Source organism: Moschus berezovskii, chromosome 25 (assembly GCF_049115385.1).
Source record: "Moschus berezovskii isolate FMDL1 chromosome 25, NW_MosBer_1.0, whole genome shotgun sequence".
Lineage (NCBI taxonomy): Eukaryota > Metazoa > Chordata > Mammalia > Artiodactyla > Moschidae > Moschus > Moschus berezovskii.
The window spans coordinates 4222316-4237073 of record NC_142484.1 but is presented as its reverse complement, the minus strand read 5'-3'; the positions used below and the strand labels follow the sequence as shown (position 1 = coordinate 4237073).

Genomic DNA, 14758 nt, shown 5'->3' with positions numbered 1-14758 from the left:
CAGCGCCGCGCCCCCATTGGCTCATGCTAATTCCAGTTTCCTCCGTCTTTCTCCCGGGTTAGGGGGAAGCTCCCTGCTGGATCTGGAGTCCGTCCCGCCGGAGTGGGCGATCCTCTTTACGACCCGCTGCCCCTCGCCGTGGCCAGCCCGCCTCGGGCCCGGGTCCCGGCACACGCGGGGCTCGGGCCCTTTCGCCTCCCGCCCTCTGGGACAGAAGCAACTCGGTGGTAGCGCGCAGCCCCATAAATCATCCCGGCGGCCGCCGGGTCGGGATTTTATGAATGAAAAGCAACCCTGCCGCCCTCGTGCACGCGCTGATGCTCCGAGGCCCCGCGTGCCGGGGGCCAACGCGAGCCTGGGTGCTCAGGGAGGGGGACACGGCGGTGGGCGCTCCCTTGTCGGGCCATCCGCTCCTCCCGGGGCGTGAGCCCAGGGTAATTACCCTCCTGGACCCGGAATATTAGTAACCCTGATTCTCGGCGGGGGAGGGGCGCGGGAAGAATCAGCTCTGAGAAGTGAGGAGGTCTTGTCCTGTTGTGTGCGCCCTTGCGAAGGGGAGGGGGGACTTTTTAATCCGTTTTCTTTGAGCCTTTAACGTTAGGGTATCAGATGGTTTGATGACACTAGACTATATTCAGAGGGAAGTTAATGAACAGTGTTCTTAATTTGGGGCAGGTAGAGTAAAAACTAAAAAAAAAAATGTTAAGTGGGTAAGATGTCCTTTTATTTTAAAAATAAGCACTGAATCTTTTAATTTTAAAAAACTGCATTATTTTATATGTCTTATAAGTTTGAGATTAATATTGGGGACTTGCGTATAGCCACGAACATATATAGGTTTTGTTTAAAATCATCAGATCAATACACCTATTTCTTTAACTTGTAATTGTTCTGATTGTTGCCAGACCCCCGCCAACTGCCTCAGGCTCACGAATGCAGCCCCCGGGCAAGCTCTAAAGGTGAAGAGAGGTCCACACCCCCAACAAAGCCAATTAGGAAGTTTCCGGTGGTCTTGTCCCAGGCGGGGAGGCGACTAATATTTCCAGCGATTTAGCTTATTTTTTAATTAAAAAAACGAGACAGGACAGAGACCACTACTTTGTAGCCTTCCTTTCAGTGTTTTTCTAGCTGTTAAATTGCCGGCACAAGGCGGGGGCGGGGGTGGGGGGAAGGGTTGGGGGCCCCCCGCAAGAATGGACTAGCTAAGGTAGGAAGACAGCGCGCAGATCCCCCAGGCGAGGAGGACAGGGCGAAGGAAATGCTGGCCACCATCTTGGGCTGCTGCTGGAATTTTCGGTCATTTATTTTATTTTATTTTTTGAGCGAGCGCATGTTAGGCTGAAAGCCCTTTAACTTTTGGGGTTACCCCTCAGGCATTTGCACAGACCCCCCTCGGTGCGGGAATGAAACCTCCATTGGGGTTGTCGGCTCTGCCCTGAGTCCCTGAATGGTAAATGGTTCCTGAAATTTACACGTGTTAATGAAAATGAAAGAAGACGGAGACGCTAAGATTCCTTGGCTGCCTCCGCCCGTGGGTGCCCTCGTGGCGTTCTCGGAAATGCGCCCATTCTCCCGGCTCAGAGTATCGCCGAACCCCAGCGTCCCCCCGCCACGCGGTCTCCCCCAGCTGCGTGTGGCCTGCCCGCCCTCCTAGTTGTCCCCCTCTGCAGAGCCACCGTCACCCAACCCCCCAAATCCTGCGGGACCCGCTCGGGGACGACAGACCCCCTCCCAACCCCCGCTCCTGCACCCCTGTTCCCCGGCGGGGAGAAAGGCAGCCTTAGGACGGTTTGCATTTCTATGAAAACCCGGCTTCGGGGGCAACACCGCGCGGTGCAGTCGCGGCGCCTCCGGGATGGCTTTTGGGCTCTGCCCCTCGCCGCTCCCCGGCGCTCCGCGCCCGCGCCCCCTCCCCCTGCGCCCGGCCCCCCTCCTTCCCGCTCCCATTCTCTGCCCGGCTTTGATCTCTGCTTAACAACAGTAACGTCACACGGACTACAGGGGAGTTTTGTTGGAAGTTGCAAAGTCCTAGAGCCTCCAGAGGGCTGTCGGCGCAGTAGCAGCGAGCAGCAGCGTCCGCGCGCTCCGGCGAGGGGCAGACGAGCTCGAGGGAGCGCGGGGCAGCAGGAGCCCGAGCCGAGCGCCGACCCAGCCCCGGACCCACCGCCGCCCCCCGGCCACCTAGCCGAGCCCCCAGCCATGGCACACCAGCTCCTGTGCTGCGAGATGGAGACCATCCGCCGGGCGTACCCCGATGCCAACCTCCTCAACGACCGAGTGCTGCGGGCCATGCTCAAGGCGGAGGAGACCTGCGCGCCCTCGGTGTCCTACTTCAAGTGTGTGCAGAAGGAGATCCTGCCGTCCATGCGGAAGATCGTGGCCACCTGGATGCTGGAGGTGCGGGGCTCCGGGCGGCTCTCTCAGCACTTGCCTGCGACTTGGGCAAACCCGCTTTTCTTTGCCACTCACCTCGCTCCCTTCTCTCCCACCCGAACTTTGAAGTTTGCCAGAGTGTTGCTAGGAATCGTAGTTCCAAAATATATAGATATTCAGGGTATTTTTTTTAACAAGGAGGGGGTGGGGGTGGGGTCGTTAGATAATTCCTTTCATGGGGGTTGGGGGCGGCGGCGTTCGAGGAGGGGTACCCTGGGGGAAAGCCACTGCCCGGGCACCCCAGTTGGCTTCAGGGTGCGGGCCGCAGGCTGGGCGTCCTTTGTGGCCCCCGCCGGGACCTCCACCGCGCAGCCCCGCTGCGCCTCCTCTTGCGGCCGCGCGGCTGCTGAACCGCCAGCTCCAGGGGGAGGGGGCATAGATTTGATTTTTAAATTAATATCCATGGACACGTATGCAAGGGCCGCTCGTGCCAGTATTATGCGCCATCTTTGTTCTTTTATTGCAAAGCAAAAGTGTTTATTAATAATTGGGGGCAGGGTGGGGGCGGGGAGCGGCCGGCCAGGCGCTTGGGGCCGCCGCGAGGGGCCGCGCCGCCACCGGGAACCAGCGGGAGGGGCGCGGGGACAGAGCTCGGGTAGTTGTGGGGGGACCCCTCTCGGGAAAGGGGGCCCCTTTGTTCAAGCAATGGGTCCCGGGGCGTCCCGCAAGGCCAGCTTGGGCCGGAGAGCACGCCGGGTTGCAAGGTCGCGTGGCCCCCAAGACGCTAGGAATGGACCCTCATCTGCCGGGATCTCAGCTTGGGGACCTGTCTGGAGCGAGCTGGGGGCCAGGGGCACGTTTTCAGGCCTTCAGAGGGCTCCCCGGGGCACCGAAAGTATTTTAAAATAATTTTTGAAAGTGCGGCGTGGTGCCCTTGCGAGAGGGAAACGGCGCCCGCGCCCAGGGGGAAGGGGGGCCCCCGAGTTTGAATTCCTGGGGCTCTCCCCTGAGCCCGCAACGAGCTCCCGACTCCCGGCCTGGGTAAAGGAGAGTCTGAGGGTCATTTTCAGGGGTTTTTTATGTATCCACTTAATTTTTTTATATTTTTAAATATTTTTTGAAAAGATGACGTCTGGGGAAATGCGGCGCGGCGGCCTGGGACGCCACCTTTGTGTCTCGCAGGCTGTGCGAGCGCGGCGCCCAGCCCCGCGGCCCTCCCCGCGGCCCTGCGCCCCATTTGTTGCCGACCCCAGGTCTGGGGGCTCCCGAAGCACCCACGCGGGCCGGGGTCCCCGGGGCCCACTGCCCGCGCGCGGCACACGCAGCCCAGCCGTGCCCGCTCCCGCCCCCACTGTGCCAGCCTAGCTGGGACTTTCCCTTTCAGTTTCGGGGTGGGTGGGTATTGGGGACTCCCGGGGAAGGGGGGCGCGGAGGCGGCGGCTTCTGCCACCCCCTGCCCCGACCCTCCGTGCGCTCGGGGACCCCGCAGTCTAGCCGCCCTGGCGCGAGCCGGGTGGGGGGCGCGAGGTCTCCGCAGAGGGGGCCGGGCGCTCCCGGCGGCGGCGGCGGTCACGGCCCCGGTGCCCCCCGGCAGGTCTGCGAGGAGCAGAAGTGCGAGGAGGAGGTCTTCCCGCTGGCCATGAACTACCTGGACCGCTTCCTGTCGCTGGAGCCCGTGAAAAAGAGCCGCCTGCAGCTGCTGGGGGCCACCTGCATGTTCGTGGCCTCGAAGATGAAGGAGACCATCCCCCTGACGGCCGAGAAGCTGTGCATCTACACTGACAACTCCATCCGGCCCGACGAGCTGCTGGTAACCCTGGAACCCCCGCCGCGGTCCCCGAACGCCCCGTTAGCCGCGGGACCCCGGGGTGGGGGAGGCGCGGGGGTCCCCGGCGGGCCGCCGAGAGACCCGCGGCCCCCAAGGAAGGCGGCCGCACAGGTGGGGCCCCGCTTGCAGAGCGGCGGGGCCCCGCAGCCGCGCCGCCGCCCCCTCGCTTTCTCCGCGACTCCCACCGCCTCTGCGCCCCCAGCGTTGCGAAAAGTGGGGGGCGCGCGCCCTCCAGCGGCGGCGGCGGGGCGGCGCCCGCTCGTTGACCGGGCCCCGCGTTCCAGGTGTGGGCGGGCTCCTGGGCTCCGCCGGCGCAGGGTGGTCTGAGTTTAGGGCAGGACCCTTGGCGAGCAGCACCGCCGCTGCTCGGAATGTGGGGGCGCTCGCTGTCCCCCTCACTTGCCGGACCCTCCAGCGACCCCCATGCCCTCTCCCCGCCCCCTGCTCCTCTGGGGTCCGCGCCTGCGCCTCTCGACACGCATTTCCCCCGGGTCCGCAGCACATGGAGCTGGTCCTGGTGAACAAACTCAAGTGGAACCTGGCGGCCATGACCCCACACGACTTCATCGAGCACTTCCTCTCCAAAATGCCGGTGGCCGAGGAGAACAAGCAGATCATCCGCAAACACGCTCAGACCTTCGTTGCCCTCTGTGCCACAGGTAGGGTGCTGGCCCCCGCCTCTGGTGCCCGGGAGGAGCTGCTCGGCCCCCGCCTCGGTTTCCCCGGTGGGGGAGATGGTCCACGGGCCCCTCCCGTTCTTGGAAGGGCTCCCCTGTCCCCTGTTCTGGGGAGCAGAGAGGGCTGGGCTGCTTTTAAGGGCTCCAGGGAGGGGGGCGTTGCCTCCTGGGCGGGGTCAGCAGAGGCTGGTCTGTTACCACCCAGTGCCTGGGGGCCGCGGGGGCGGGTGGCCAGCCTGCCTGTGTCCAGCTGCTGTAGCTTCTGCTCCCCACTGCAGGCAGGGGTCACTCTGCTGAAAGGGGTCTACCTTGGCCGTTCAGCCTGCCTCCGGCACCTCACCCCCCCAGCGCCCCCCACACCCGTTCCTCCCGTGTCCTCAAGGAGCCTGAGCTGCGGGGGCCCCCTCCTGGCCTCTCCCGGGCTGGGCCACCTGCCAGGGGCGCCTCCAGGGGTGGGGAGCGCCGGCCGGCAGTGTCTGGACCACGTGCTCTGGGCTGCCGGCCGGCCTCGGCCCTAGCGCGGGGGCGGCCAGCAGAGGCACTTGGCCGCCGGAGGCCCCGCCAGGGGCGCCGGCTCCGCTCCCTGCTCTCGCTGGGAGCGGCTTCAGAGTGCCTGGGCTCAGGCTGCTGCGGTTGGCAGCAGGAGCCACCACCACCACCACCCCACCCCCGCCACTCCTCTGGTACCGCTCTGGACCGTCCCTGGGGGATCCTCCCTGGCAGGGCCCTCTCCCCAGCCCCAAGACAGCCAGTCACTCAGAACCCAGGGAGACACAGATGCCACCTCCTGCTTCTCCCAGTCCTGTCCCCTGAGCCCTGTGACCCCTTCCTCCCTCGGATCCCATGATCTGGGCCCAGGAACCCTGTGGACCCTGACCAGGGACCCATGCCCCATCCTGCCCAGCTCTTCTGCGGGCCATCTCTCCCCCTCACCAGGCCTCAGCAGACAGACCTGTTGGGGGCTCCCTCTGGGCAACCTGAGGACCACGCTGCACCAGAGGAGTTGACATCTTTCACCCTCTCCCCAGAAGGGGTGGGTTCTCCCACCCGCCATCCGATGTCACCCTCTCCGTGTCCAGGGCCTCTAGTGGCTGAGGTTTCCAGGTTCGGGGAGGTGGCGAGATTGTGCTGCCCCTTCATCTGCCTGCTCAAGGCATGAACCCCTCTAAGAAGGACCCTCAGAAGTGCTGCCAAGTGAGCCATGGGGTGGGGGCAGACGAGAGGCCAAAATCATCTCAGCTTGGATGGAACTGAGGGGTGAGGGTGTCCCCTCCCCTGGCTTTCCTGCCCTGCAGCACCTGGCCTTGGGCAGGGACGGTGCGGGGGGGCGCTCTCACGCGTGTCTCCCCGGCCTCCAGGGGCCAGCCCGGCAAGCGGGCAGGGAAGCATTCTCTGGCTGGGACGCCTCTGAGAAGAGAAGCCTCCAGAGATTTGCAGGCAGCCTTTTATGGAGCTGAAAGCGATTCAGAGAAACAACCAAGTTTCCTGCAGATAATGCAAGGAACAGTTCCTGCATGAGCTCCCCCGAGGATGGCTGGGACAGCCCGGACCCCCCCCCACCACTCCAGTGATCCCTGGGAAGCGGGGTGTGTGGCCTGAGTGAGGTGCAGATAGCACAGAAGCCAGGCACAGAGGCTGTACCTGCGCCCTGGCGGCTGAGTGAGAACCGGCCCAGCCAGCGCCCCTGGCCTGGAGTTACAGATACCTGGGCACACCTGGGGTGAAAGTGCAGGGATGGCCCAGGTTGACTCAGCATTTCCTCTTCAGCAGCACTGGGGGGGCCCCGGGGAGCAGCACCCCCCAGCCGGGTCCTGAGCTGTTGAACTTAAGTGGTGCAGCTGCGTGCTTTAGTCACAAGCTGGGGGTGGGGGGGCGGTGGTTTCTTGAGATGAGAAAGGCATGTTATAGCCTCAAACAGGTTTCGTGAAGTGTAGGCGTGAGTGTGCGTCCCAGGAGATGCTTTACCCTCCACATGGCAGGGGTCCCTTTAAAAGGTGCTGGGGAGGGGGGTGGGCATCTGCTCTTCCTGGTCTTTGCGCCTGGCAGACCCGGGTTCCCGACTAGGTGCCCAGGGGTGGAGGGGCACGGCACCCGTACACCGGGTGGGCTTTTGCTCTGCCTCTAATGTGTGTGTCCTCATGTGCATACTGTGTGCTCAGGTTGCTCAGTCGTGTCCGACTCTTCGCGACCCCATGGACCATAGCCCACTGGGCTCCTCTGTCCGTGGGCTTCTCCAGGCGAAAATACTGGATGGGTTGCCGTTTCCTTCTCCAGGGGAATCTTCTCAACCCAGGGATCGAGCCTGGGTCTCTTGTACCACCTGTTCTGGCAGGCAGGTTCTTTACCAGCAGTGCCGCCTGGCCCGTGGGTGTGCAGTAGAGCGTTTCTTGTGAGGAGCGCCTCTTTGAGCCTGGCACGGTACCAGGCTGAGAGAACAGGCCCGAGGGGGCTGAGCTCCGACGCCCACCTTGGCTGTGGCCCGCTGGACTCTTGGCCGCTCAGTCGTGTCTGACTCTTGGCAACCCCATGGACTGGGCAGCAAATAGGAACCACTGTTGGAGCTTCCGTGTTGAAATCTGTGCACCCCTCATCTAAGCAGATAAGGCCCCTAAGGTGCCTACACACGTGCGCACATGTATGCTTGTGCACGCAGTCCAAGCGTGTCATCCCTTCCCTGCTGGATGGGGCTCTCAAGGCGCGGCCAGTCAGACACCGTGCTCTGGCCACAGCGATGTCTGAGATTCTGATGGGCCCTGATGAAACGCTCCCAGGCTAGGCGGACCTGCACCCGTTGAGAGGGAAGTGGGTGGGGCACACCTCACAGTGCGTTTCTTTTTTAAGTGGTTCCAGCGCCCAGCCCCAACTTTATCTCCCCTTCAGGGCTGGCTGTCTTTCTCCCCTCCCAGCCCTTCTGCAGGCTCCCACTCCCTGGACGGAGGCCCTGGCTGTTCACTCTTACAGTGAAATCTCAAGCCAGGCCGTGGGGCGGGGGTGTGCTCCCCAGCCCCCCCCCCACCCCGGGGTCGCACTGCCTTTGTGCCCTGTCCCCTCCCCGCTCGGCTCAGTGGGTGGTGCAGGGTGAGGTGGTGGGGACTGACCTCCTATCGCCCGACTCCAGGCCGAGAGCCCACTCCCCCGCCCCCCGTTCAGATGCTGAAATCAGTGGCCTCCCGCCAGTCATTCCTCGTTGAAAACGACAAAGGGGTAGCCTGCAGGCCCTGGGTCACTTCAGTGTCCCTCATGGCTTTTCCACCTTCCACGACACTGTTCCCCCTGAAGGGAAGCCAGGTGTCCGTACAGCAGGGAGCGGCCAACAGGTGACCTTGGCCAGGCGCCACCAAGGGAGCCAGCCTCCCCCCACGACCCCCCGCCTGGGGTGGACATGGCCCCGCAGCGTGGGGAGAGCTGCTGGGGACAGGTGGATGCAGGAATGGAGTCACGCTGCACCCCTCCCAAGGCCCTGCAGGCCGGTAAATGGAGTGAACACCTGGGCACGTCTTCCCACGTGGAGGATGGCCGCCCCAGTGCTTGGGGTTAGCGTTGTAGAGGGACACCAACTTCCTTGTGGGTGTTCCCCACTGTCTTACGACTCTTCTTTTACGTACTTGTGTGAATAAGCGATCCATTCATAGGCTTACATGCCAAGAGGCCTCTGCCAGCGGTTTGTCTGGTGTCTGTAAATGAGCGTCACAGGCCCTGTTCAGGGAGCCTGAGCTGACTTGCTCTCTGCCGCCCAGGGTGATGACCAAGGCTGGGGCGTGGGGAGCCTCGCCTACTTCCTGACCATCCCTTTGAAATCTGCAGGACAGGCCGGGGGTGGGGGGGCCCTGAACACAGGGTCCTGGGGCATCCCCACTTAACCCCTTTGCCGCTCTCTCTCCCCCTGCCACAGACGTGAAGTTCATTTCCAACCCACCCTCCATGGTGGCCGCCGGGAGCGTGGTGGCCGCGGTGCAAGGCCTGCACCTGGGAAGCGCCAACGGCTTCCTCTCCTATCACCGCCTGACGCGGTTCCTCTCCAAGGTGATCAGATGTGACCCGGTGAGTATCCTGCTCCCGCGTGGGCAGGAGGCCTGCCCAGCTGTGGGTACTAGAAGCCATCAAGGCCTGGGAAGCAGGGGCCACATGGAAGATGGACGGACCAGCGGCTGTCTGTGTCTGGAGGCATGCGGCCAGGCTGTGGCCCTGTCAGGAGCACTCCACACCCTTTCCCCGGGGGACGGGGCTCCTCTGGGGAGAAAAGTTGCCGGGAACTTGTCAGTGGGTAGGAGGGTGGTCCTCGGGGGTCCCTGGAGCCTAAACCCCTCCTGGGGTGAGGGAGCCATCCTGGAAGAGGGGCCACAAGGCAGGCGGGGTCAACGGTCCATGCCCTAATGCCGTGTGGGGTGGGACCGCTCGAGCTTTGTCCAGGCAACAATGTGGATGCCCGATAAATGGACGCTTTACGAGGGCTCCTGTGAGGTCTCCCTCCACGGCGAGCCTGCTCCAGACAACTTGTTTTTATGGCCCCTTTTGAGAGGCTGCTTCTGTGAAAGCCGGAGTCCATTGTCTCTTTCCCCTTAAAGATGCCATTGTCTTATCCCCCATTATTTTCCTAAACAATTGAAGTGACAATTACAAGGGTTGGGGGCATTTACCAAATTAGACCAGCAAGGTTTGGTAGGGGGGGAATCACACCGGTCCTGCCAGGGCCCCGTGGGGGAGACAGTGACTGCCTTGACCCTGGTCCAGGTCTGGCTTAGGCTGCTGGTGGTCCCCCCTCAAGCAGATGGGAGGCAGAGGAAAGCGGGGTGTGGGGTGGATGCCCGCCTGTCCTCTGCCAGCGGTGCTTGGCCGTGGCCTGCGTGACCCCCAGAGGAGGAAGCTTTCCTGTCTGGAGGCGTGGGCATCTTGGAGAGGGAATCCTGTGGAAGGAGTGGGCATCTCAGCCTCACTGCCGGGGTCAGCCTCAGCTAGAAATGCCACTGATGGTGCTGTCCCCAGACAGTTGTAGGAAATGGCTGTGTGACCCCTCATTTGAATAGAGATTGTTTTAATTAGACCTGAGACCAAGGCTTCCCGGCTGAAGGATGGGGCGGTGGGGGGACCACTAGTCTGGTGACCGGGTGACAAACAGCACTGAGTTCAGACAGAAAGTTCTTGGTGGTGGAGGCTTGACCCCGTCTGCCTGCCACGGGGTGAGGCTGTGAGGCTGAGGGGACTGTGGGGTGCAGGGCTCCGCAGAGAGAGGGGCCCTTCCTGTACCTGTCTGCTCGAGCTCCACCACACGGCCCCCCGAGTTACAGGGGCAAGTGAGCTGTCCCCAGGAGGGGAGAGGGGTCCTTCCTGCTATGGTGGGGGGGCTGCTTTCCGGAGGCAGTGGTGGGTGTTTGGATGGGAGCCTGAGGGGGTGTCGGCAGTCTTGGGTCCCCCGCCACACCTTCCGAGCCTCAGTTTCTATCTCTGTAAAATGGGGCCATGTACACATACGTGCCTTCTTCCTTTGCCATGATGAATATTGAAAAGGTGTCTCGGCCTCCCCAGCCTGTAATCCCTGTACCCGTGGGAGATCCCCAGGGGTTCACTCAAGCCCTCCTGATCCAGCTTCACTTCTCTGGGGTGAAAGGCATGGGTCTGGGTTCCCGGCTGCCCTGAAGCCTTCTCCTAGTTCTAGAAGAGAAGCCCTGTGTGGCCTCTCTGTTTAGCCTGGGAGCCATGGCCACCCAACTGCCAGCAGCGCCTTTGAGCTGCTGGGAGATTTGCCCCCGGGAGGGACCAGCAGAGGCCCACCGCCTGCATGGTTCCTCCTCCCCCTGGAACGAGTGGGTTGGTCGCTGTGGGAGGAGGTCTGTGGTGGGCGGGAGCTGTGCCTGGCCAAAACATCTCCCAGGATGCAGGCCCGAGCAGGAGCGGACGGCGGTAAAGGACCCAGGTCCCCCGGGTCCGCCCGGCGTTCATCCTCGATCAGGCACGGCCTAACGCTTTTGACAGCCGTTCATCACGGGAGGTTGGGTTCACCACTGGGGCTGACATGACAGAGGTTAAGTCCAGGACGCGGGGCTCAGAGGGCCTCCGGTCTGGGCTCAGATGATGCTGCTGAATGTGCTGAGTGGGGCCAGTGGGAACGTGGGGGCTGGGCTCTGCTGGGGGCTATGGGCAGGTAGGTAGGTTCAGCTGTGTCCGCCGGAGCCCCTGGATCCTGAGCGGGCTTGCCACCGCCTGGGTGATCTGTGGGCTCCTCGGGCCAGGGCAGGGGAGCAGCTGGTGGCCAGACAGGGTCGGCACTGTGGATCCTGGGGTCCAGGCAGCGGCCTGGAGTCTGAGGGAACCAGCATTTGAGGTTAGTGGAGCCCCTTCTGAGAGCCCTGTGCCCACCCCCCTCACCCAGGACTGCCTCCGCGCCTGCCAGGAGCAGATCGAAGCCCTCCTGGAGTCCAGCCTGCGCCAGGCCCAGCAGCAGAACTTGGACCCCAAAGCTGCGGAGGAGGAGGAGGAGGAGGAGGAGGTGGACCTGGCCTGCACGCCCACCGACGTGCGCGACGTGAACATTTGAGGGCGCCGCGGCGGGGGAGGGGCCGCCCCGGGGCTCCGGGGACAGAGCCGCCCCGGCCTGGCCCCCTCCTCACTGTCTGGTGTTCTCCTTTGCTCTTTCTCCCTTCCGTCTCTGACTTAAGCAAAAGAAAAAAAGTACCCGAAAAGCTGTCTTTAAAAAAAAGAAAAAAAGGAGAGGAAAAAAAAAAATAGTATTTACATAACCCTGAGCTGGAGAGAGGGAAGAGGGTTGTGCTACAAAAATAGAGGATTTTATGCCCCGTAATCAACTAGTTTTGATATTCACGTGTTTGTGTCTCCGTGTCGTAAGAATAGACATTAACACAAGGAGTGAGCCTGCGGGAGAGGATTAGATTTGATTCTTTATGTGTTTCAAACAAACAGACAAAAAAAGCATAAAAATGTTTCTTTAAAAAAAAAAATAATAGAAAAAGTCCACATCCCATTTTTAAAGTAGAAGAGGATTTTAGATAGGGGAGCATACGCGTGTGCTTTTCTTAAGGACGCGGCTTTAAGGCAGTTCTAGGCATCCTGTATCTTGCTTATGCATGTAGTCACTTTATAAGTCGTTTGTTTATTTTATTTTGTAGGTAGGCGTGTACCCTTCACCTTGTCAGTGGCTGATGTAATGTAACCTCGGCTAGGGTAGCATTAGAGTTTGGCATCTTGGAAAGGCTAATCCTCTTTCTCCCTGTGGACTGATCACCAGAGGGGTTTGTCAGGCGCCGGCCTACATCACGGTGACGGAAGGCCGCCGCCAACTCCTAGCATCCACTACGGGAAAGAGACCGCAATAGTGACCTAATATATTCTATTTTTATAATCTTCATATTTTTGTAGTTAACCTGTTTATGAGATGCTGGTTTTTTTTTTTTTTTTCATTCAACAGACCTGCAGCCTGCTTATATCCAGGTGAAATCTACAGCTGTTTCTGTTTTGTTGTTTTTTTTTTCCTTCTCGATATTCCAAAACCATTCCATTTCAAAGCACTTTCAGTCTCTAGGTGACATCTCTGCTTCTGTGGTGTGTGGAGGGCGGGGAACAGTTTCCTAATGGAATGGTTTGGGGATAGTCCAGTACTAGGGTGCAGACAGGACGCAAGGCAGGTGCTTGTCACTGTGGTGTTAGCGGAAGGGGGTGGTGATACTTTGGAGGACTAGGTTCTGGTCGAGGAGAAGAAAGTGTGCATTCATTCTTCACGTTGCCAGGATGGTGCGTTCCTTTCCTTTTCTGTAGAGAAGCTGAAGTTTAGGAATCCTTCAGTGCCAACTGGTGTTTGAAAGTAGAGGCCTTAAAGGTTTACCTAGAGAACCAGCGGTTTCAGAGTTAACTTTAGATGTTTTGCAACGGAAGGTTTTTAAACACTAAAATATATAATTTATAGTTAAGGCTAAAAAAGAATATTTATTGCAGAGGGTGTTCGTAAGGCCAGTATGATTTATAAAGTAATGCAATCTCCCCTTGATTTACACACACATACACACACATACACACACACTTTTCTGCCTTAGATGTTGCAAGTGTAGGACAGTTTATTAAAGTCAGATCCTTTTATAGGAGAGGGGGTAAAAAATCCCGAGAAAAACACAAAGACGTGAATTCAGCTGATCTGGCCTGTTTGGTGTTTCCCAGAGTGATCGATCCAATTGGAGAGGCATCAGTTTCAAGGACAAGTAGGATGCTTGGAAACAAGTTCAGTTCTAATAGGATCTCCAGCCCCTCCTTTCATAAAAGAAACTTAGCAACCGATAGGTAATTTGCACATCTTGGCTATGTACCTTTTTGTAATTATTCTGTAGGGAGTGTTTGAAGGGACCAAGGAGGTGAGGGTGGCCGTGTGCAGAGGGGAGGCGGGCGGGGACCACGGAGGGACAGGCTGCGGCTCCGTTTTCTTTATTCGCTGCTACCGACGACTTCCCAGAACAGTTTGGAAACATTCACATTGCTTCTCTTTATCTTTCACATTGTTTTGCTGCTATTGGAGGATCAGATTTTTTGTTTGTTTGTTTTACAATGTCATATACTAGCCATGTTCTAGTTTGAATTTTCTCATAGGAAAAAAAAAATGTATTACGGATGCCTTTTTTTTGTAGGTTTTTTTTTTTATTTTATGTGATCAATTTTGACTTAATGTGATTACTGCTCTATTCCAAAAAGGTTCCTGTTTCACAATACCTCAAGCTTCACTTAGCCATTTGCAGACCAGGCGGTCAGGCTCTGTCTGACCCGCAGCCTCCTGCTTCGGCAGACAGACACGTGGACAAGAACCCAAAAAAAAGGGGCCCGGTGGGGATCCCCGACCCCCGGCCACGTTCACGAGGACCCCTGGGCGTCTCTGGAGACAGGCCGTGTCCGTTTCCTCTGCCCTGCGCCTGTTGTGCTGGAGTCTCCACCTGACCTGAGATTGGCCATCCAGTAGGTTTTCGCAGCTGTGTCGTTCTCTGCGTAGCTATGAAAACCGCATTACTGTTGTTGTTGTAACGAGTGCGTCTTTATGTGCCACCGTGGTGCTGTGCTGTAGGACTTGGTCATCTGGCGTGACTGCAGTCGCTCCCGGACCGGATCTCGGTTTGGGGTGTGTTGTGTTATATTAGTGTTCTGTTTGTGGTTCTGGTCATTATAGAAAAAAAAAAAATGCTCATTTAAAGAGACTTCAGATCTCAACGATAAGCCAGCTAACAGGGCTGTATGCCCAAGAGCCACCAAGCACGCTGCCGAACCAAAAGGACTTGCACCGTCCACCGCGGCCCCAGGCCCCTGGCGGGTGCAGCCCCACCTCACCCGCCCTGCAGCCAGACCCCCGCTTGTGCTTACCTCAACCCTCCTGGCTGCGGCGCCTCTGTCTGAACCAAACGGGGTCCGAGCAGGACGGTCTGTCCGTTGCCGGGGGAGGGGGACGTGTGTGCTCTGAGGCCAAAGGCGGGGCGGGTCTGGGGGCACAGGCAGTCTGTCCCAGGACCGGCAAGTGGGCGGGCGCGTGGCGGGTCTGGGTGTGTTTATGGTCGCACACCACGGTGTTTCCCAGCACAGACATGTAACCGGCATGTTTCCAGCAGGAAACAAGACAAACGTGAAAAGTCTAGAAATAAAATTGGTAAAACCCCAGTGCGGCGCCTGTTTGTCTGTTTCCTGGGGCGGGGTGGCAGGTGGGTCACCGCGGACACTGGGGCCGGGTCGTCCTCTTGCGGCGGGGGCCGCCCCGGGTGCCGTGGGGTGTCGTGGGGCATCTGCCCGCCTCCCTGGTTTCCACCCGCTAGGTGACAGGACATCCAGCTGTGACAACCAAGAACAGCTCGACGTGTCAGCGGTCCCCTGGCGAGCAGCAGGAAGAAATCCAACCCAGAAGTCT

The 14758-nt window shown here is 59.7% G+C and overlaps 1 protein-coding gene across 1 annotated transcript; it reads left to right on the top strand.

Annotated features, from left to right (window-relative positions):
* The first annotated feature begins 1202 nt into the window (after nt 1-1202).
* On the top strand, nt 1203-14088 carry CCND1 (cyclin D1). Its single transcript, XM_055415311.2, has 5 exons — nt 1203-2397; nt 3968-4183; nt 4701-4860; nt 8771-8919; nt 11246-14088. Exons 1-5 carry the CDS (start codon nt 1801-1803, stop codon nt 11408-11410), a joined length of 1287 nt encoding a protein of 428 aa, XP_055271286.1. The 5' UTR covers nt 1203-1800; the 3' UTR covers nt 11411-14088.
* Nucleotides 14089-14758: the final 670 nt, after the last annotated feature.